At 36.7% G+C, this 23,039-nt stretch overlaps 1 protein-coding gene across 3 annotated transcripts in view; it reads left to right on the top strand.

Annotated features, from left to right (window-relative positions):
* Positions 1 to 23,039, top strand: part of LOC105498460 (ribonucleoprotein, PTB binding 2) — an 89,248-nt gene that overhangs the window by 6,347 nt on the left and 59,862 nt on the right. For all 3 annotated transcript variants that reach the window (XR_011620092.1, XM_011770607.3, XM_011770608.3), the window contains exon 2: positions 16,232 to 16,298. Coding sequence is in view for 2 of the 3 variants with exons in the window: in XM_011770607.3 (XP_011768909.1) it covers positions 16,232 to 16,298 (67 nt within the window). In the remaining variant the exon portion in view is untranslated. The remainder of the gene's footprint in view (positions 1 to 16,231; positions 16,299 to 23,039) is intronic.

Below are 23,039 nucleotides of genomic sequence, written 5' to 3'. Positions count from 1 at the left end.
AAGATTACACTAAGTAGTTCGACAACATCTAACAAAGCTCCAGATTTAAATGAAGTCAACTCTGATCAAAGGCTGTTACTGCAAAACGGGTTCCTATTACTGACTACCTGAGTTTTGTCTCTTGATTCTTCTCTTTGCACTTATTCTTCTTTCCTTGTGGACAAAAAGGTTTTGTTTTTTGTTTTTAGATACGGGGTGTTGCTATGTTGCCCAGGCTGGAGTGCAGTGGCTATTCACATATTCACAGGCACAATCATAGCGCACTGCACTGTGGCCTCAAGCTCCTGGCCTCAGATCCTGTGCTACCAAGCGCAGCCTTGATTTTTTAAAAATGTTTACTTTATTTTCTAATTTATTTTTTATTTTGAATTTAATTTAGTTTTTTAAAAAGCTTTATGCTTAGCTTTCCTTGCTCAGCTAAAACAGGCAAACCAAGGAATATTAAAATGTAAATAAAATTAATAAATTTTTAAATCCTAAAATTGCTTATCATGTATCTCAGCTGTTTGTATTTTGTTTGCCTAATTACATAATTGCCTGACTCTAAGAGGATAGTATGAACTGAGAGGGGTAATAAGTGAGAAGTCGGAAGATCAGATCACTAGAACATTTGCCTATGCAGTACTGTATATTTTGGCTGATGATTATGTGCAGGATAGCCCTTGGTTGTTGTGCTGAATAGCTTCCATTTGCTATTCCAGATCTATTCTCCACCCTTCTCACCCCCTCCTTATCCAGGGAGGCTAACCTGTACTGTAGATTGCACCAACAAGGCTCTCTTATCCTCTGTTTTGTGGTTGCACTTGGCCAGAGCCACTAGTGGGGGATCAGAGGATTGAGGAGAGCAAGAGTGGAGCATTTATTGACCCAGCATTTATTCACAGGTGACTGTGGGTTGGCTGCCTCCTCTTTAAAGGTGGGTTTCTATCCAGTGGCTCTCTCCATACAGCCCAGCTCTCCTGGTTATCATAACCATTCTTCTTGTCTCCTTGGGCCCAGGAGGAGTACAAGAATGTTGCTAGCCTAAGAGTTCTTCAAATCTTTGTAGATAGTCTCTTTTAAAAGTTCTCCCCAATTAGTTTCCGAACATATCTTCTGTTACTTGCTGGGGCCCTGATTCTGTTGCCTACTCAGTCGCTTTTCTTCCTCTTGCCTATCCTAGTCGCACCCAGATTTCTCCTTGAAGACCTACCTCTTTTTTAGCAACTGTATGATTTGAGTGGGTTTAGTCTCTATCCCCATCTGTAGGGGTGACATAAACGAAAGAACACAGTTCTTCCCTTTCCCTAGAGGGATTGGTTAAAAGATGGGCAATAACCCGGACCGAAGCCCATCAGTCTATGATAGTCCCTTGGTCATGGTGATTATTTCAGCCTGGCTTAGCAGAGAAACTTAGGACTTGTGTTTGGTTGTTAAAGTAAGTGAATCTCTTTCTCTCCACTGAATATGAATGCAGAGACATATGACTCTGGCTGCAGCTGACAGACATTAAGGGAGCAGACACACAAAGGAGGACTGACCTGGTGGGGAAAATGTAGAGAAGCTGAGCTGGAGCCCTGATCGAACTATATCTGAAACTTAACCTACCTCTGGACTTCATATATATGCAAGCCACTAAATCCCTTTTATTGTTTCACTTATTTCAAGTTGGATCTTTTGTTACTACCAACCAATAGTATCCCAAATTAACAGGCTGGAGTGCAGTGGCAGAATCATGCCTCACTGCAGCATCGACCTTCCTCCCTTAAGCAATCCTTCCACCTCAGTTTCCTGAGTGTCTGGGACCGCAGATGCGTGTTACCATGCTGGCTAGTATTTTGTATTCTTTTCTAGAGAGGGGATTTTGCCATGTTGCTCAGGCTGGTCTCAAACTCCTAGGCTCAACCAATCTGCCCTGCTTGGCCTCCCAAACTGTTGGGATTATAGGTGTAAGCCACCGTGTTTGGCTTTTTTTTAAAAAAATATTTTTTGTTTCAAACAAATCCCCACAAATAAGTTATCCTACCCCATCTTCAGACAACTTTCTTTGTTATAAAGGTCTTATTTATATTTAATATATAAAATTTATTCACTTGAAGTCTTGATCCAATGTCTACCCTCTGGCAACATAGAGAATTTACAGTATTCTCCCTTTTAACTGATAACTTAAATTCCTTCAAATGAGTAGTTTTTAGGACATGATTCCAAGTTTCCTTACCATTTTGTTTATTTTTCTCTGAATACACATCATTACCACTTTGTCTTTGTGTCTTTTAAAATATGGTACCCAAAATTGAGTATGGTAGTCTAGTTGAGATCTCCCTATAATCCCCAGCCAGAACAAATTTCTCTTTCCTCTGGATGTCTATAATAATAATAACCTTTGTTTTTTCGGGTGCCTACCATGGCCAGGCACCATACTTAGAGTTGTTTTAATATTATATTTAATCCTCATTTTAAGACTGTAACATTGGAATTTCTTATTCCCATTTTATTGATAGAGAAACAAAGATGCAAAGTTAATGTCAAACAATTTGCCCAAGATCATTCAACTAATTGGTGGTAGAGTGGAGAACTGATTCTGTTTGATTCCAAAGCTCATATCCTTATCTCCCATTGTATTATAATTCCTCTGTACGCAGCTATATTGTTAGTGTTTCAAAGGGCAAGGATCGGGTAGTGTTTACCTTTGTATCCTCAATGTGTCACCTAGAAACTGACATACTGTTTCAAGAGAAATGTAAAAGAAGCAGACTACTCCCCACCTTTTTCTAAAATGCTCTACTTCCATTGATACTTGTGACCCACAGCACACTCTCAGGATTGATTTGTTAAATAAATTTTGCCGTGTAACACTGTTAGCTTTTTTGGCAGGGAACTCTCTCCATTCACTTATAATTATTCAATCAGTCAACTGTTTATAGCTTAAGAGTCTGTTGAAAGCTATAAACCCTCTCTCCAAGAAAGTGCTAATATTCATAAGCACGCAAAATTTGCATATTATTTCAAGGGGGTATGGATCTCTTCTAACTTATCCCTGATCTCATTAGGGGATTGTAGACCCTAGGTTGAAAAGTGCTGTTGCAGGCCAACAAAATTTTAGTCATGTCTTTGGGACTTTACCTGAGTAGGGACCATTTGGGCAGATCCGAAGCTGTTGCTTCAGGAGAGTTTTCATCAGAAACTTCTGTAGGCCACATTTATGCATGGGGGTTTGAGTAGTGATCCTCTCTCTGGGCAAGAATATAAATCAGGCTCAATAATTTTCTTTTTAAACAAATCAACCATGCTACTTCATATTTGATGCAAAAGCTTATTTCTCTCTGGTCACTCAGCAGCCCACAACTGACGTTTTAGGTTCTGTGCCTTGCCCAGGGTGGATGCTCAACAAAGTAAATTTTTAAAGAGATTTTCAAGAAGTTACAATGTAATATTTCCTCCTTAACATTTATTAAGAGTCAAACATTGATGCAAAGAATGTTTCTCTTTAAAACAAATCAAGAATATTATCCATTCTGTTTAATGTTTTCACAATAAGTATTTCTTTATTTCTTAGCAAGAATATAAGTTTCTCTTTTGTTAGATTTTAGGGATGCAACTCATTGTGAGCCCCTAAACTTGTCTTCTAGGTATTTGGTGCTTAATTTTTTGTTTATTTGCTACTGTTATCTTTAGGTTTGTAAACTTATTTCATACTTCCCTATGTTAAGGCATTTTCTTTGTGTGTTTGAGGCTTACTGTTACATTTTTATTTCCATGTGAATGCCAAAAATAGCATTAGATTCATTGAAATTTGTTTGAATCTGTATTTGTACATGCTTTCATTGTCTCTCTTCCTGCTACTCTCTCATGCCTCTACCGTACCCCACCCTATCTGCTCTACCCTTGGACAATTGGTTTTTATCTTTCCTCAACCCACTGCCGTGATTATCTGCTCTTAGTTCCTGGCTTGCCTTTATTTCCTGGACTTTGGATGTTCTATTACCCTACCAGTTTAACTACTTGCTTTCGATTCCAAGTAGTCTTCATTTCTCTGACTTTATGCTTCGTAGTTTTTATTTTGTTTTGTTTTTTGTAGCCAGAACTAGACTAGAAAATGATGGCAATAAACAAGAACGTGTGAATCTGGGAAGTTTTACATTTTGAAATAATCTCAGACTTCCAGAAATGTTTTAAGTGTAGCGTAAAGAACGTTTTCCCCCAGAACTATTTGAGAGTGCTGACCCAATGCCCAACCACCCTGAATACTTTATTGTGTATTTCCTACAAACTAGGACAACTTCCAACATAACTACAGTGCTACCCTCAAAGTCACCCTACTGCCTCCCAATCCTCAGATGCATTTAAGTTTTGGCAGTTGTCCCATCAATGTCCTTTACAGCGAAAGGATTCAGTTCAGATCACATATTGCACTTAGTTTTTATAGAATGTCTTTCCATTTTGGTCTGTATGATGTTTCTTCATGATTAGAGTCAAGTTGTATGTCTTTAGCAGGAACATCACAAGGTGGTACATGTTTTACATTTGTCTGATAAAGTTCACTTTGATCACTTTGATTCCCTTTGATTAAAGTGGTGTCTGCCAGGCATCTCCATGTAAAGTTTTCCACTTGTAATCAATAAGGATTTTGATGGGAAATGCTTTGAGACTGTTTAAGTGTCCTATCCCCCTTCAAGCATTCAGTTTATTCATTTATTTATAACAATATAGGCTCATAGTTTCCTATATAGTTATGCTCCATTCCTATTACCATTACTTATTTTGATGTTTTGTTTTAGATTTGGACAGTGGGAGCTTCAAGTTGGCCCCTGTGTCTTCTTATTGAATAAGCTTTTTATTTTGGAGTGATTTTAGATTTGCAGAAAGAGTTGCAAAGATAGCACATAGAGTTCCCATGTATCCCTTACCCAGTTTCCCCTGATGTTACATCTTATATAACCAATGTACATCAGTCAAAACTTAGAAATCAACACTGGTATGTTATTTTAACTAAATTACAGACTCTATTTTAGATTTCATTAGTTTTTCACTATGTTCCATGATTCAGTCTGAGACGCATCATTGCACTTAGTTATCGTATCTCCTTGGTCCCCATTCTGTGACACTTTCTCAGTCTTTTCTTATCTCCTATGACCCTGACGGTTTTGTTTGGGTATCTTTTAGAATGACCCTTAATTTGGGTTTGTAGGAGGTTTTTCTCAAGATAAGATTGGGGTTATAGGTTTTGGGGAAGAATACCACAGAGGTGAAGTAGCTTCCGATGACATCATATCAGGGGGTACATGACATTCACATGACTTAGCGCTGGTGATGTTAACCTTGATCATTTGCTTAAGGGGATGTCTGCTAAGTCACTCCTCTGTAAAGATACTATTTTTCCCGTTCACTGTTCTTTGGAAATAAGACATTAATTCCAGCATACACTGAAGGGAAGGGTCCTATGTCCTTTTGACGTGTCCCCAGCATTCACTGAGTATGTCCTTTGTTTTCGACACAACAGGACATTGCATCTTATTTTGTAGTTTCTGTGCTCCAGCCATAGAATCAGCCGTTTCATGAAGATGCCTATTTTAGACTGAATGTTTGTGTCTGTCTCCAAATTGATATGTTGAAGCCCTAACCCCCAGTGTTACAGTATTTGGAGATGGGGCCACTAAGGAAGTAATTAAGATGAAATGAAGTCATAAGGGTGGGTTCCTGATCTGATAGGATTAGTGTCCTTATAAGAAGAGACACCAGAGAACTTGGTCTCTGCACTCATACACCAAGGAAAGGCCATGTGAGGACATAGTGAGAATGTGGCTGCCTGCAAGCCAGCCAGAAGTTGAATCAGCTGGAACCTTGACTTGGACTTCTGGCTTCCAGAAATGTGAGGAAATAAATTTCTGTTGTTTAAGCCACTCAGTTTGTGGTGGTATGTAGGGTAGCTGAGCTGTTTGTTGCTGGGTCTGAAGATGGAGTGGGCATGGGCAAGGATGTTAAAGCAGTTTCTAGGAGCTGAGAGGGTCTTCAGCTGACAGCCAGCAAGAAAGTTAGTTCAGTCCTACCACCACAAAGAACTAAATTCTGCTAACTACCTCAGTGAGTGGAAATGGATTCTTCCTTAAGGCTTCCAGATAAGAGCCTAGCTTGCCTGACACCTTGATTTGGCCCTGGGAAACCCTAAACAGAAAACCCAATGGGGCCTGCCTGGACTTATGATCTACAGAACTTTGAGAGAATAATAGGTATTGTTTGAAGCAACTTAATTTGGGGTCATTTGTTGCACAGTAATAGAAAACTAATACATTATTATATCCAGGTGATACTTGAATGAAAATATTAAATATTAACATTTAATTAAATATTTATTAATTAAATACAATTAAAATTTAATTAATAAATATTTAATTAAATTTTAAAATTAAATATTTAATTAATTTTAAATAGTTAATTTAATATTTAAAATTAAATATTTAAATATTTAAATATTGGAAAAGAGATTGTGATTTACGTATGGTTATTCTTTGGGATGGATGACTATCTAAATCTATCTCTTGGAGATTAAAGCCCTCTTTCTTGGGATGTTTGCAAGCAAAAACTGCTGAGAACCTTTTATAGCTAGATACGTAATGCTAATTAATTTGAGGTATGTAAGTATTTTCTTTTGAAGAAGTGAGTTATGAATTAGGTTAGCGTAAAGTAAGTATATTTTCAGGTTTTTAAAATTTTTTATTTTTTATTTTTTTGAGACAGAGTCTCGCTCTATTGCCAGGCTGGAGTGCAGTGGCGCGATCTCGGCTCACTGCAAGCTCCGCCTCCTGAGTTCACCTCATTTTCCTGCCTCAGCCTCCCGAGTAGCTGGGACTACAGGCACCCGCCAACATGCCCAGCTAATTTTTTGTATTTTTAGTAGAGATAGCATTTCACCGTGTTTAAGCTAGGATGGTTTCGATCTCCTGACCTTGTGATCCACCCGCCTTGGCCTCCCAAAGTGCTGGAATTATAGGTGTGAGCCACCGCGCCTGGCCTATTTTCAGGTTTTTTGAGCACTCTAAACATCTATTGGTTTATGTTAATATTGTAAAATAATCTCAGAAAAAAAGATGCTGCATTAATAGTTGATAAAGGTAATCTATGGAAACAAAATGTCATACATTTAACAAACATCAAAGGTCTGCTTTCTGCTAGATATTGTGCTAGATGTTGGAGATCTGTTTATGCACAAGGCAGATATATGATACTTGCCTACAATCTTATGAAAAGTATAAGTATATAAACAGTTAAAATATGGATGATAGCTGCTGTAGAAGTTGTGATGTGGAAAAAAAAAATAGGCTATGGAAACACAGATATTTAATCTAGACTTGAGAGGTTCAGTGACTGGTCGCATGGCGACAGCCTAAGTCAAATGCTGGGAAGCTACTTGCTGGGAAGGCTGAGAAATATAGTTGTTATTGGGCAGCCATGTGTTCAGCTATATGTTCTTTCACGTGAGAAAGAGAGAGCAGTCTGTGCCTTTCCTTCCAAACCCTTCTCTCAAGGGAGACAACCCCACATCAACTTCAGAGTCCAGAATCTCTGGGTGATGTATGTTCCAGGAACCTTTAATTTAAGACAGAGGAAGTCACCTGAGTCGTGGGGAGAGAGATGGTAGCTAAGGGAAACAAGGGGAAGAAAGGGATGTAGAACATCCATGGCATTAGTAGTAAGATGTACCAAGACCTAAAGACAAAGAAAAGCATGGCCAAAATTAGTTCACTGTGGCTGAGGCATAGAGTTTGAGAGGGTTAGTGGTAAAATATTGGGCTGGCACATTTAGCATTACTAGATGATTGAAATTGTGTAGGCCATGTTAGGGAATTTGGATTTTATTTAATGGGATATATTTAAACAAAAGAGTGATGCAATGAGATTTCTAGCTGTCAAAAAGTAAAATTATATTGTTTTTGCTTTTAACTCCAAGGAATTGGCATAGACATCCCAAATGTTGTTCTTGCCCCAATTCCCATTCTAAGATTAGGAGGCCAGTGATGCAGTGAGCTTTAGGAATGTGATGGGAATTAATATTTTATAGATTTTATTTTTGTAATGGCAATTCTTAAGATACACCACTGTACAGTTATGTTTGCTATAGAGTCTGTCGACTGAGTTTGAATTACAGCTCTGTCACAAACTGTCTGTGCAAGTCGCTTAGTTTCTCTATGTCTCAATGTTCTCATCTTTAAAATCTGGATGATAAAATCCAGCTTTAAAATAAAATTCTTAAGGTTGTTAGGATTAAATGAGATAATGTCTATAAAGTGCCTGGGATAAAGTAAATAATCAGTAAATGATTGTTTTTATACTGCCAATAAAAAGCTGAAAGTTTATTAATTTATTTTAGGCCAAGTCAAAATGTTCTCCTGGCAAAAAGTTGGTATTGAAGTGAACTTTCCAGCCAAAAACCTGCATTGAAAGCAGTTAAAAATTTAGCCAAGTTAAAATTGATACCACATCCACTCAGCCAACATCATATATGATAGGACTGTGTTGGGCCCCCTCAAAATGCATTATCTAGTGTGGGACATCCAAATGCAGTTTCAAAAGAGGGGGAAGGGAATATATAGGCTTGGAGCTTGGGAGAGAAGTTTGAAGTGGAAATAAGAGTTTGGAGATTTACTGTCATGAAGGTGAGATTTAACTTATCTCAATGGGTGCAGAAAAAGCACTTTACAAAATTTAACACTCATACAACATAATACTTACAGCAAGCAGGAATAGAAAATAATTTCTTCAGACATAAAGATTATCTAGAAAAGCCAAAGGCAATCATATTCAATGGTGAAAGGTGAAATATTGATAGCTTTCTTTCTGAGATTAGGAACAATACAGGAATCACTAGTTTTCAAGTCTGTATTGGAAATCCCAGCTAGCACAATACACCTAGATAAATAAAGTTTAAAGATCTAAAACAAGATGCAAAACTGTCTATTTGCAGATAACATGATTGTATATAGAAAATAAAAAAGAATCTATAAATAAGCTATTAGAAATAAGTGGGCCAGGCTCGGTGGTTTACGCCTGTAATCCTCGGACTTGAGGAGACCGAGGCAGGCGTATTGCTTGAGCCCAGGAGTTTGAGACCAGCCTGGGCAACATAACCAAAACCCTGTCTCTACAAAAATAAAAAATAAAAAAATTAGCTGGGCCTGGTGGTGGCACATGCCTGTAGTCCCAGCTACTCAGGAGGCTGAGGTGGGAAGATCACTTGAGCCTAGGAGATTGAGGCTGCAGTGAGTGGTGATCATGCCACTACACTCCAGCCTGGGTGACAGAGTGAGACCTTGTCTAAAAATAATAATAATAATTAAATGAATTTACTAAAATTGATACATGTAAGGTCAATATACAAGTATAGATGATATTTCTGTATACTGGCAATTGCTAGGAAATTAAATTAAAAGTCAAATTTTACAAATGGACTTCAAATAACATCAAAAATGTCAAATGCAATAAAAAAGCTAATAAAAATGTGCAAAATCTCTATACCGAAGACTATAAATATTTCAGAGAAGAGTTTAAGAAGACCTAAATAAATGGAAGAATATTCCACATTTGTGGATTGGAAGACTCAGTATCATTTAGATGTCAGTTGTTCCCAAACTGATCTATAGTGTCAAGGGGTTTGTTTTGTTTTTTGAGACGGAGTCTTGCTTTGTCGCCCAGGCTGGAGTGCAGTGGCACCATCGCGGCTCACTGCAAGCTCTGCCTCCCGGGTTTACGCCATTCTCCTGACTCAGCTTCTCGAGTAGCTGGGACTATAGGCGCCAGCCACCTCACCCGGCTAATTTTTTGTAATTTTAGTAGAGATGGGGTTTCATGGTGTTAGCCAGGATGATCTTGATCTCCTGACCTCGTGATCCGCCTGCGTTGGCCTCCCCAAGTGCTGGGATTAAAGGCGTGAGCCACCGGGCCCAGCCAAGGTTTTTTTTTTTTTTTTTTTTTTTTAAATGGAAACTGATAAACTGATTGTAAAATTTGTGCAGAAATGCAAGTGACCTAGAATAGCTAAGATACTTTTGAAGAGAAAACAAAAAGTTGGAAGGCTTACACTACCAGATTTCAAAGCTTACTATAAAGCTCAAATAATTTATTTAGTGTGATATTGGTACAGTGACTAGACAAGTACACTAGTGGAACAGAATAGAGTCCAGAAATTAACCCACAGAATATAGCAACTCAGTAGTAGAAAGAATAGTCTTTTGAACAGATGATGCTGGGGCAGTTTGATATTCCAATAAAAAAAATTGAACCTTGACCCCTACCTAATACCACTTAGAAATGTTCTATTAAGATGGATTATAGTCTAAATGTAAATGTTAAGACAATAAACATTGCAGAAGAAAAGATAGATCAATGTCTTCATGACCTTGGGTAGGTAAAGATTTCTTAAAGAGGTCCCAAAAGGCATTAACCAGAAAAGAAGATATTATATGATAGATGGGACTTTGGCAAAATTAATGTCTTCTCATCAAAAAGACATTACTAATAAGTCAGTAGGCAAACCACAGGCTAGAAGAGGATATTTGCAATACCAATATTTGACAAAGGAGACTGATATCCAGAATTTATCATTAAATTCTGCAAGTTGGCTGGGCGCGGTGGCTCACGCCTGTAATCCCAGCACTTTGGGAGGCTGAGGCGGGCAGATCATGAGGTCAGGAGATTCAGACTATCCTGGCTAACATGGTGAAACCATGTCTCTACTAAATATACAAAACATTAGCCGGGTGAGGTGGCAGGCGCCTGTAGTCCCAGCTACTCGGGAGGCTGAGGCAGTAGAATGGCATGAACTCAGGAGGTGGAGCTTGCAGTGAGCCAAAATCACACCCACTGCATTCCAGCCTGGGCAACAGAGAGACTCCATCTCAAAAAAAAAAAAAAAAAAAAAAAAAAATTCTACAAGTTAATAAAAAAGATAACCCAGTTAAAAATAGGTGAAAGATGAGAACAGGCATTTAACAAAAAAGGAATATCCAAATGGCATATTAAAAGGTCAGTAATATAATTATAAATCAAAGCAATACAAAGTAAGGTCATTGTTGGAATACACCACTCTCACCAGAATGGCCAACATTAAAAAACAGGCAAGACCAGGTGTTTGCTAGAAAGTAGAGCAGTTGGCACTCATATTCTGACATTAAGTGTGCAAATTGGTCACAAATTTTTGGAAAACTGGCAGTTTCTCTTAAGCATAAACATATACCAGCCTGATGTGGTGGCTCATACCTGTAATCCCAACACTTTGGGAGGCTGAGGCGGGCAGATCACCTGAGGTCAGGAGTTCAAGACCAGCCTGGCCAACATGGAGAAACCCTGTCTCTACTAAAAATATAAAAATTAGCTGGGCATGGCGATGGGCACCTGTAATCCTAGCTACTCTGGAGGTTGAGGCTGGAGAATCACTTGAACCCAGGAGGTGGAGGTTGCGGTGAGCCGAGATCACGCCATTGCACTCCAGCCTGGACGACAGGAGTGAAACTCCATCTCCAAAACACACACACACAAACACACACACACCCCCACCCCTACTATGTAATTTAGCAATTCTACTCCTTAGTATATTCTACTCAGCAATTATACTCCCAGTTCATTCTTGATAGCCCCGAACTAGAAACAGTTCCAATTCCCATCAATAGGAGATGAGTTAAATTGTCGTATATTCCAAAATGAATATTGTACAGCAATAAAAAAGAGGATTTGTTTTGTCAGATATCAATATTTATAAAGCTTTATTTAGGACAGTGTAATATTAGCACAGAATAGACAAAATGTCTAATTGAACCAGAAGCAAGAGACAAAAATATCCATGTATATCTTGGAACGTGATATATGAGAGAGACGGCCTTGTAGATCATTGAGGAAAGGATGGATAATACAATTATGGTGTCGTAACAGTTGATTACCCATATGGGAAAAATATAAAACTGTTTTCCCATATGGGAAAAGGGAAAAAAAAAAAAAAACTTACAGCACACAAAAATGAACTCCAAACTCACTAAAAGCTGAAATGTAAAAGGAAAAAATTTAGAATGATTGAAACACAAAATAAGATCCCTTTATGACCTTGTTTAGGAAAAGACTTCTTAAGACACAAAAAGCCTACATTTTAAGGAAAAAGATTGATAAATTTGATATTATTAAAATGAAAACTTCTCTTCACCAAAAATCACACAAATAAACACAATGACTGATCACACTGTAGGAGAATACATTCACAATACAGTTAACAACAAAAGGTGAGAATTCAGAATATATTATTTTAAGGATTTGGTTCACAAGGCTATGGGGGCTGGCAAGTCCAAAATCTGTAGGGGATGCCAGCAGGCTGGAAACCCAGGCAGCTGTTGATGCTGTAGTCTTGAGGCAGAACTTCTCCAGGAAACTTCACTTGTTGCTCATAAGGCCTTCAACTGATTCGATGAAGTCCTCCTCTCCCCAAGATAATCTCCATTGCTCAAGTCAACTGATTATAGATATTAACCACATGTACAAAATACCTTCATAGCAACACCTAGATTAGTGTTTGATTAAATAACTGGACACTGTAGCTAAATTGACACGTAAAACTAATAATCACAATGCCCTACATTATTTATTAATCATGTAATGGAAATTAAGAACACAATGAGACACAATTTTATATCCATTAAATTGACACAAGTCAGTTAACACCAAGCATTGAAAGGAGTGGATCAGCAGGACTTTTATCTACTGTTGATGGGACTGTATGCTGGTACATCATTCTGGCAAACAAGTTGGCACCTCCTTATAAAGTTGATCATTTGCATACGTACACCACAGGAGTTTCTCTCCTTGAGGAGCTCTTGCACATGAATGCCAGGGGATGAAGGAAATTTACAGGAATGTTACGGTAGTTTTTAAAAAATACAAACAGTGAACAACAACCTGGAAACAAACCAAATAATCAGTCATAGTAAAATGGATACATAAATTATACTATAGTCACAGAATGGCATAGCAAACAGCAGTGAATAAATGAATGATGGCCACGTGGAATGAGCGAATTTTAGAAACATAATATTGAGTCTAAGAATCAAGGCACAGAAGATTAAAAATAGCATAATACCATTTGTATAAAGCTCAAAAGTGAGTAATACAAAACAATATAATGTTTGGGGCCACATGCCTACATACAGATAGAGACCTACGTGTAAGGAGGAAGGTGGAGGAATGGGATAGTGAAGGAATGCAGAGGTGGATGCAAGTGTTTTCAGTGTTCTAGTCAAGTTTGGTAGTGAGTTTCTGGGTATTTATTTTGTTTATTACTACTAATAATAGATGTTTGGTGTTTCATCTTTTCATTTTATCAAATTACATAAAAATTAGAAAATGAACAAAAACGTGTGCTTCCATTTCCAGTCCAAAGCACTGAAATTTAAAAGTAGTGTGCTTTACTCTATGAAAACATTTCTTAACACATTTTTTTAAAAACTGAAACTAAGTCTGTGAAGGGCTTAGAAGACAATGTAATTCAGGTTTATAACTAAGGCCATGCTTCATCGAAGAAGTCTAGATCAGCTGGAACGATGGTTAACTTTTTTGTTGAGGGTGGGGTGATGAGGTCATTGACTGACTGCTTTGCCATGGAAGCTATTGGTCGTCTCTCTAAAAGCATTTCATATGTGCAAAACTTGTCACTTAACTTCAGCAGGTGATACTGAATCTGGTGTGGAAATAGGTTACTAAAACTATCTAATACCAATTTTTATTAACTTGACATTGGCAGTCAGATGATGAAGTGTTTTCATCAAAGGTGCTACTTCATTCCTTAAAATCAGTAAGTTAGTGGAAATGTTATAAAGCTAGGTTAGTATAGGGAGGCTCTAATTTTAGTCTTTTTAGTTATGTGTAATGGAGCATAGAATTATTTTGGCAAATGGTTATTGGGACTCTCTTTCAGGTTTTAAGTTTTTAATTTGGCCAACTTACCAAGGCACAAATTGAGGGATGACCCACTTTTGCCTGGGTCAAAGCAACCAGGGCATGGAGAAAAATAATTGGGTTTTTCTTTGTAGGAAGCTTTGTAAGGTTTCCCAGTTGGCAAACTCTGTATCCCACATCTGATACATAGAAGAGCTATGAGTAGAAATATGGGTGTTTTCAACATAAAATTTCTAAGTTGCAAAATGCACTTTTGAATACTTAAGCTCTTTTAGGTAATTCTCTTAGCTGAATGAGTAACATAACGTGCCATTTGTTTACAGATACTTGATAATGTGAAGAGCAGTATCATGTTTTCTTTATCTAGCATTTGATGGCTGTTAACCAGTGAAATGAGAGATTAGATTCTGTGCAACTAAAAGCACACACTGGATCCCTTCAAAAAAAAACCCTTTCACCTTCTATATAAAGTATTGAATTAGTTGATTGGCAAGATGCATGTTATGCTATTGAGACAGTAATGTTTTCTTAATAAAGAGTACAGTAGATGTTTTTGTAAGTTCAAGAAAATGTTGAAGCTTACAAGATAAAAATTACCATAGTAATATGTGAACTAATCTTTGTAATTGAGCATAGTACCATATGATTCACCAAACACTATTTTACAAAATTGGTAAGTGTATGTATTTTTAAAAATTTCTAATACTGGTTGGTAATAAAGAATACTAAATTATCAACTTTATCTTTTATATCATAGAGGATTATCTTTTTTCACTCAGCTTTGTTTTTATACTTTGCCTAATATATCACTCTTTTTACCCTCTTGGGTTGGGTTAAAAGGGAGAATATTTTTCAACTTCTAACTGTCTTCATATTTATCCATTTCTACATTACTTATATGATTACTTATTAGGGCACTCGTGGTATTGCTTTTATAACTGTTAATGATAGTGTACTGTTTTTAAAGTTAATGCTGGAGCAAGTAAGTCAATATGACCTAGAGGTTGAGTGTCATCCTTGGAGCCAGACGGATAGAGTGAATCTCCTCTCAGCGTTACTAGCTGTACGTCCTTGGCAACTTTACTCTGTTTTTCCTGATTTTTAATAAAAGTGAGTTCAGTGCCTGATGCCTTGTAAAAGCTAAACAAATGATAACTATAATGATAGCAATAATAAGATTATTATTGAATTGAGCATTTTCGGTTACATGCTTAACGTAGTAGCACCTGTGTCTGTTTAGCATATTCATTTGCAATATAGAACAGGTTGGCTGTAACTCCGATCTGGAGTCAGAATGTCTACCTGTGTGAGGGTCTAGTTCCTTTGAATATATTGTAACTGCATCTGCTATGTGTTATGAGTAAAATGTTTCAGGGCCACCTATTGATTTAACAGCAAAACAATTATATTCACTCTAATGTGTTTGAGTGCCTACCATATACAAAGCAATGCAGGTAATATATAAATATGTAAAATTCAGTTTCTGTTCCTAAGTACTGTCAGTTTAACAGGATTAGGGAAATAAAGGAAATCTACTCTTTTAGGCACCCAAGTGGATAGAGATTGTGCTATCAGAAAAAAAAGTTTAGGCTATGTTAGTAATAGAAGCAGAATTAACCATAAACCAGTTTAAACATCTCGGGGAGCCAAGGGGAAATAAATGGAACTGCTTGCTATGCCTTAGTAGTTGGTTTTTTCATATCCAGGGATCTCTAAGTTAAGGTTTACAATCTATTATATTTTTATATCTTTACAATTTATTTTTTCTACATGTTTGTACTCTAAGCATCTACGGGTGTATTACTTGTTAAAAGCTGTATATGTAGCATGCAGAAATGGAAATAAATATAATACTTATTTCCTCAAGAGAGGCATACATAAAGTTATGACCATTGTTAGCATAAAGGGGGGAGAGGTCACATTCTGTGGAAAATTATCGGAATCAATTTCATGAAAGAACATTTGAGCTGAGATTTCATAAAGATGCATGTGATTTCAGGCAAAGTTAGGGAAATTTAGTGACATGTTTACCTTGTGCTACGTCAAGGAATAAGTGTGAGTAGAAAGAGAACAGTATATGGTATACTCATGAGAGAGTGAATCTTCCATTTGAGCAGGATTGTGGGCTATGTGTAGGATGTCTGGTGAACCTGGAATACCTGTAATTTAAGTAAGTAATGGGGATCCATGAAATAATTTTTTTTTTTTTTTTTACATAGGACATGGTGGTGGTAATGGTGGTGGTAGTGGTGGTAGGCTAATAGAGCTAGATAATCTAGTAACTGCATTTGGGTGTTTATTGAATTCATGTTTTTTTCTCTTTCAGGAAGTTCATGATTTGTTGAAAGACTATGACTTAAAGTATTGTTATGTGGACAGAAATAAACGAACAGGTAAGGTTTCTATTTTAAGTATCTAATTTCATTTTGATTCTCCATATACTCATAGAACAAAAAAGCTTAGCGCTTTTCATATTTAAGCTAATCATGGAATTTTTAAGTCTTAAATCATGCAAATGTAACCCACACAATCTGTTTTCTGAAGGTAATATTGGTATCCTAAATATTAATTACATAAATGAATATAGTGTTACTAGAGACTTATGAATTGTTACAATGAATGTTCTGTTACAGTGAATGTTCTTCATAGGCTCAAAGTTCCTTGGTTTTAATTGTATATTACTGACTTAGTGAATAGATTGTATGACTTGACCTTTAGCTGAGGAAATTGAGAAACTCACTTAGGTTTTCTGAGTATTAGTTTTATACCTGTGAGATTAAAAGACTAGATTATTTCCTTTTTGTGCATGTAATACGCAGCTGTTTAAAAGCATCCTTTTAAGACAATAAAAATAAAGTATGGAGGATAATATAATCACTATGTACACATCCACTCCCAAATTATCAAATGGTAGTATTTTGTCTTTACAAAGTATATACATAGCTAGAGCCCTCATGTAGATCTGTTGAATTTCTTGAAATTAAAAAAAAATTGAAATTCACTTTCTACTATTCTGATTCCATTCCCTCCCAGCCTCCTTGTCTAGGGGCAAGCACTTATGAATTTGGTGCATATTTTCCAATTTATGCAATTATATTGTGATAGTCATTAAAGCTGTTCACAAATTCTTGTTCTTTTTCTTCTGAGCACAAGGTAAGATGGTACTTACCTGCGCCACTTTGAAGTTGAGAGTGGACTTGTAATTTGCTTGTTGATGAATGAAGTGAGAGTGGAAATGACATGTATCCCTTCCAGGTGAAAGATTTCAGAACCTGCATGTGATTTCCTGCTCACACTTCCCTATGCTAAAGTAATTGGGGAAGGTAACAGAACCTTTTTCAACCTAGGTCTCAGAGTGACTATAATGAGCAAAATGTCCTTCCTTCCTTACCTTCAGCATGGGATATGCAGCATGAATCAGATGAAGGCCTTTTGTTTTGTTATGCCATTGAGATTGTGTTGCGCGGAAGTTTGTTACCACAGTGTCTTGACTAACCTGTAATTTTACCGTATGTACCTATATATAATTAATGGTAGTCTCTGTTTTAAGCTTTTTCATACATGGTATTCTAATATATATTTCATTTAGCAAACTTGCCTTTTTTTTCGGGTTAGCTCAGTGTTGTTTTTCAGATCTTTCCACATTGATATATATAACTCAGGTTCACTGATTTAAGCTACTACATATAATTATCATGTGAATTTATTACAGTTAATGTATTTGTTACTGATTGGCATTCAGGAAGCTTTACCTTTCTCAGTATTTCAAACAGTGATGCAATGAATAGCCCTTTAGTTGACTACTAATATACATTTCAACGCTTTCTCTGTAACTGAAGCTCTGAGTCATAGGTGTGCACAATTTCAGTGTTACTAGATATTGACAACGGGATTAGAGATAGCAGCCTTCACAGCTCACACAGAGCCAGGAATAGTGCTATTCCCACTAGTCAGGATGATAAACCTCATAATTCATGGGGCATCAGAAGGAATAATCAAAAAGTTTTTGTCTCAGGAATGGGAAAAATTAACTCGAGACAATGATGCTCTTGTCCTACCTAACGAAACTTAAAAACGAGACCAGAACGGATCAGAGTGCTTCCTCATAACTTAACCATATCCTGGAACAAAACTCAAGAATATTTATATGTGTCCAAAACATCTGACACCCAACAAAATAAAATTTATGGTGTCAGACATCCAATAAAAAAGTAGCAGACATGATGAAGAAGCAGGAAAACCTAACAAAAATCAATCAAAACTGGTCTAGAATCGACACAGATGAATTAATAAAAATGGACATTAAAGCAGTTTTTATAATAGTCTTCCATATGTATAAGAAGTTATAGTAAGATTGAACATGGTAAATAGAAACATGGAAGATATAAAATATCCAAATCAAACATCTGGAGATGAAAATTACAACATCTGACATGAAATACACTGGATAGGATTAATGGCAGAATAGACGTTGTGGAAGAAAAAATTAGTAAACTTGAAAACAATGATATAAATGATCCAAAATGAAACACAGAGAGAAAAAAGACTGTAAAACATGAACAGAGTATCAGTGAACTGTGGGACAGCTTCAAGAACAATTAGAGTCCGTGGGGGTAGGAATAGTTAAAAAAAAAATTAAAGAATTAGTGGCTGAAAAGTTTTCAAATTTTGATGAAAATTCTAATCCCAGAAATCCACAGAGCTCAACCAACTTCAAGTACAAAAGCATGAAGAAAACTACAAGGTATGTTGTAATCAAATTGCTTACAGTTAGTGATAGAATATCTTAAAAGTAGCCAGAAAAAAAGTATACATCATTAATACATTTAGTAGGACAAAGATTAAGATGATCATAGATCTTGGAAACAACACAAGCGAGAAGACTGTAGGGTAACATCTTTTCATTCTTTACCAAAAGAAAAAAAAACAACAACAGGTCAGCATAGAATTCTTTACCTATTGAAAATATCTTTCAGAAACAGTGATGAAATAGAGATGTTTTTCAGTCATACAAAAGCTAAAAGAATCATCTCCATTAGACTTGCACTGTAAGAAATACTTAAGGAAGTTCTACAAGCAGGAAGAAAATTATAGATGGAAATCTGGACCTACCCAACAAAATGATGAATACCTGATATGGTCATTATGTGGGTAAAGACTTTTTTCTTAATATTAAAATATCTTTAAAATATAATTGACTGTTAAAAGCAAAAATAATAATATTACATCGTGAGATTTGTAACACATGTAGAAATAAAATATATAACGGCAATAATACAAAGGCTGGGAGAGGAGAAATGGGATTGCACTGTTTTCAGTCTGTTATACAGTACATGAAGTGGTGTGATACCATTTGAAAGTTGACTGTGATAAGTTAAAGATATATACTGTAAACCTTAAATCACCAGTTAAAATCACACAACACAGAAATCATTAATTGTATTAAATGATTTTGCCTTGGATTTTGGGACCTATGGTATTTGTGGAAGCATGTATAATTAATAACTCAATTGATAAAAGATGGTTACAGTTCTAAACTATAACCTTGCAACCAGAGATTTCTGTGGTAGATATCAGTAAAATATTATAGTAAAATAGGATACATTAGGGGAAAAAGTTTTGGCACATGCTTGCCTTCAAATTGGACCCAATAATAAACTAAATAGTAGACCATGCAATGACTTTTAAAAGAATTGGGACCAATTGTGGGATATTTAAATTTCACAGGGAAAATAATAATATAATTAATCCCAAATTCCCTTCCAGTCTTTTTTCTGTAGAGTGACATCTACCATTTCCATGAGAACCAGTGTGTGAATTTATTTATTTATTTATTTTTTTAGAGAATTTGTGCTCTTGGTAAAACATGGAAGAAGCTATAGAACAGAAAATGTGACCTCCTTTCCCTACTGCCTGAACTTTTAAATTTATTTCATTATGTTATTTAAATTCTTCCATAAAACCTGAGTTGAGCAAATGCAGATACCTAAGAAAAGGAAAAAGAGATTTTCAGTTTTAAATTTAGTTGATTTATATATGCATTTATTTATTCATTCATCTGACGCAAAACTTCTACCATACGTCACGTACTAAGATAGTTGGTGGAATACATTCATTAGTAATTTAGGGAGCTCACAGTTTAGTAGGGTAGCAGGCATCTAAGCAAATAGATTATGATGTGATGTGATCTATGCAATAATCCGAGCAATGTTCAAGATAGAGAGGTATAAAAAAATAACTCTAAGAGAGGACCTGGGAAGGCTTCCTGGAGATCATCATGGAGTAATGCATGGACTGAATTTGAAAATCAGCTAAAAGGTTCCAGGTATTCTAAGGTATGGGGAGTGATGTTATAGGCAGGGGAATTAAATGTGTGATATATGGATACCTGAAATAACTGGATCTCTACAGGGAGCTGCAAATATTTCAGTGTTCTTGGAGAATAAAGAGCTATTGTGGAAGGGAGGAAGTATGGCAGTTAATGAGGCTGGAGTTAGATATAATGGGCATTGTAGAGTGTGATTAACAACCTGGCACTTGGCTTTTTCTGTGAGTAATAGCAAACCTTTGCATTTAAGGCGGTAAACAGGCACAATTAAACTTCTGTTTTTTAGAGATCACTTTATTGTCACTGTGGAGAAAGGATTAAAAAAAGGAAAAGCTAGAGGAATGAAGAAAGGGAAATGGACTCAAGACCCATTAGACGAGTGGAATTTGAGGATTCCTTTTATATGGGAAATGAGGGAGACAAAGTTTAGGTTAATTCCCAGGTTTCTGATTTGTGAGTATTGTGTGACCAGCTAAAATAGGGAGTAAAGGAAAATGAGAAGTATTAGGATTTCTTTAAATTATACTTTAAGTTCTGGGGTACTTGTGTAGAATGTGCAGGTTTGTTACATAGGTATACATGTGCCATGGTGGTTTGCTGCACCCATCAACCTGTCATCTACATCAGGTATTTCTCCTAATGCTCTCCCTCCCCACACCACACTCCCTGACAGGCCCCGTTGTGTGATGTGCCCCTCTCTGTGTCCATGTGTTCTCATTGTTCACCTCCCACTTATGAGTGAGAACATGCAGTGTTTGGTTTTCTGTTCTTGTGTTAGTTTGCTGAGAATGATGGTTTCCAGCTTCATCCATGTCCCTGCAAAGGACATGAACTCATCCTTTTTTATGACTGCATAGTATTCCATGGTGTGTATGTGCCACATTTTCTTTATTCAGTCTATCATTGATGGATATTTAGGTTGGATCCAAGTCCTTGCTATTGTAAATAGTGCTGCAGTAAACATACGTGCACATGCGTCTTTATAGTAGAATGATTTATAATCCTTTGGGTATATACCCAGTAATGGGATTGCTGGGTCAAATGGTATTTCTAGTTCTAGATCCTTGAGGAATTGCCACACTGTCTTCCACAATGGTTGAATGAATTTACACTCCCACCAACAGTGTAAAAGTGTTCTTATTTCTCCAAATCCTCTCTAGCATTTGTTGTTTCCTGACTTTTTAATGATTGCCATTTTAACTGGCGTGAGATGGTATCTCACTGTGGTTTTGATTTGCATTTCTCTGATGACCAGTGATGATGAGCATTTTTTCATGTTTGTTGGCTGCATAAATATCTTCTTTTGAGAAGCGTCTGTTCATATCCTTTGCCCACTTTTTGATGGGGTTGGGTTTTTTCTTGTAAGTTTGTTTAAGTTCTTTGTAGATTCTAGATATAAGTCCTTTGTCAGGTGGATAGATTGCAAAAATTTTCTCCCATTCTGTAGGTTGCCTGTTCACTGTGCTGATAGTTTCTTTTGCTGTGCAGAAGCTCTTTAGTTTAATTAGATCCTATTTGTCAATTTTGGCTTTTGTTGCCATTGCTTTTGGTATTTTAGTCGTGAAGTCTTTGCCCATACCTATGTCCTGAATGGTATTGCCTAGGTTTTCTTCTAGGCTTTTTATTTTTTGATCTTACATTTAAGTCTTTAATCCACCTTGAGTTAATTTTTGTATAAGGTGTAAGAAAGGGATCCAGTTTCAGCTTTCTGCATATGGCTAGCCAGTTTTCCCAACACCCTTTCTTAAATCGGGAATGCTTTCCCCATCACTTGTTTTGGCAGGTTTGTCAAAGATCAAATGGTTGTAGATGTGTGGTGTTATTTCTGAGGCCTCTGTTCTGTTCCATTGGTCTATATATCTGTTTTGGTACCAGTACCATGCTGTTTTGGCTACTGTAGCCTTGTAGTGTAGTTTGAAGTCAGGTAGCATGATGTTTCCAGCTTTGTTCTTTTTGCTTAGGATTGTCTTGGCTGTGCAGGCTCTTTTTTGGTTCCATGTGAAATTTAAAGTAGTTTTTTCCAATTCTGTGAAGAAAGTCAATGGTAATTTGATGGGGATAGTATTGAATCTATAAATTACTTTGGGCAGTATGGCCATTTTTACGATGTTGATTCTTCCTATCCATGAGCATGGAATGTTTTTCCATTTCTTTGTGTCCCCTCTTATTTCCTTGAGCAGTGGTTTGTAGTTCTCCTTGAAGAGGTCCTTCACATCCCTTGTAAGTTGGATTCCTAGATATTTTATTCTCTTTGTAGCAATTGTGAATGGGAGTTTCCTCATGATTTGGCTCTCTGTTAGTCTGTTATTGGTGTTTAGGAATGCTTGTGATTTTTGCACATTGATTTTGTATTCTGAGACTGCTGAAGTTTCTTATCAGCTTAAGGAGATTCTGGCCTGAGACGATGGGGTTTTCTAAATATACAATCATGTCATCTGCAAACAGAGACAATTTGACTTCGTCTTTTCCTAATTGTTTTATTTTTGTTTTTGTTTTTTGGCAGAGAGAGGATGAGAATTGTGAGTTATGTTTGGGAGTCAATATGAAGATGTATGTGGCGCTAAAGGTTAGAAACATGGGTTTGGGGGTTATAATGGTATAGGAGGCCTTTTGCAAGTCCTCAGATGAGGTTATTTTGCTCATTGCTTTCATAGCCCCTCATACTGCCCCTTTGGTGACACCACATTTGTAACTCTTTGTTAAACATCTGGCTTCCCCTATTAGATTGTGAGCTCTGTGTTGAAAGGGATCTTACCTGTTCTGTCCACCAAAACATTTCCAGTGCCAAACTTGGTATCTGGCACAT

The sequence above is a fragment of the Macaca nemestrina genome, chromosome 1, assembly GCF_043159975.1.
Source record: "Macaca nemestrina isolate mMacNem1 chromosome 1, mMacNem.hap1, whole genome shotgun sequence".
NCBI lineage: Eukaryota > Metazoa > Chordata > Mammalia > Primates > Cercopithecidae > Macaca > Macaca nemestrina.
This window is presented reverse-complemented; position numbering and strand designations above follow the sequence as displayed.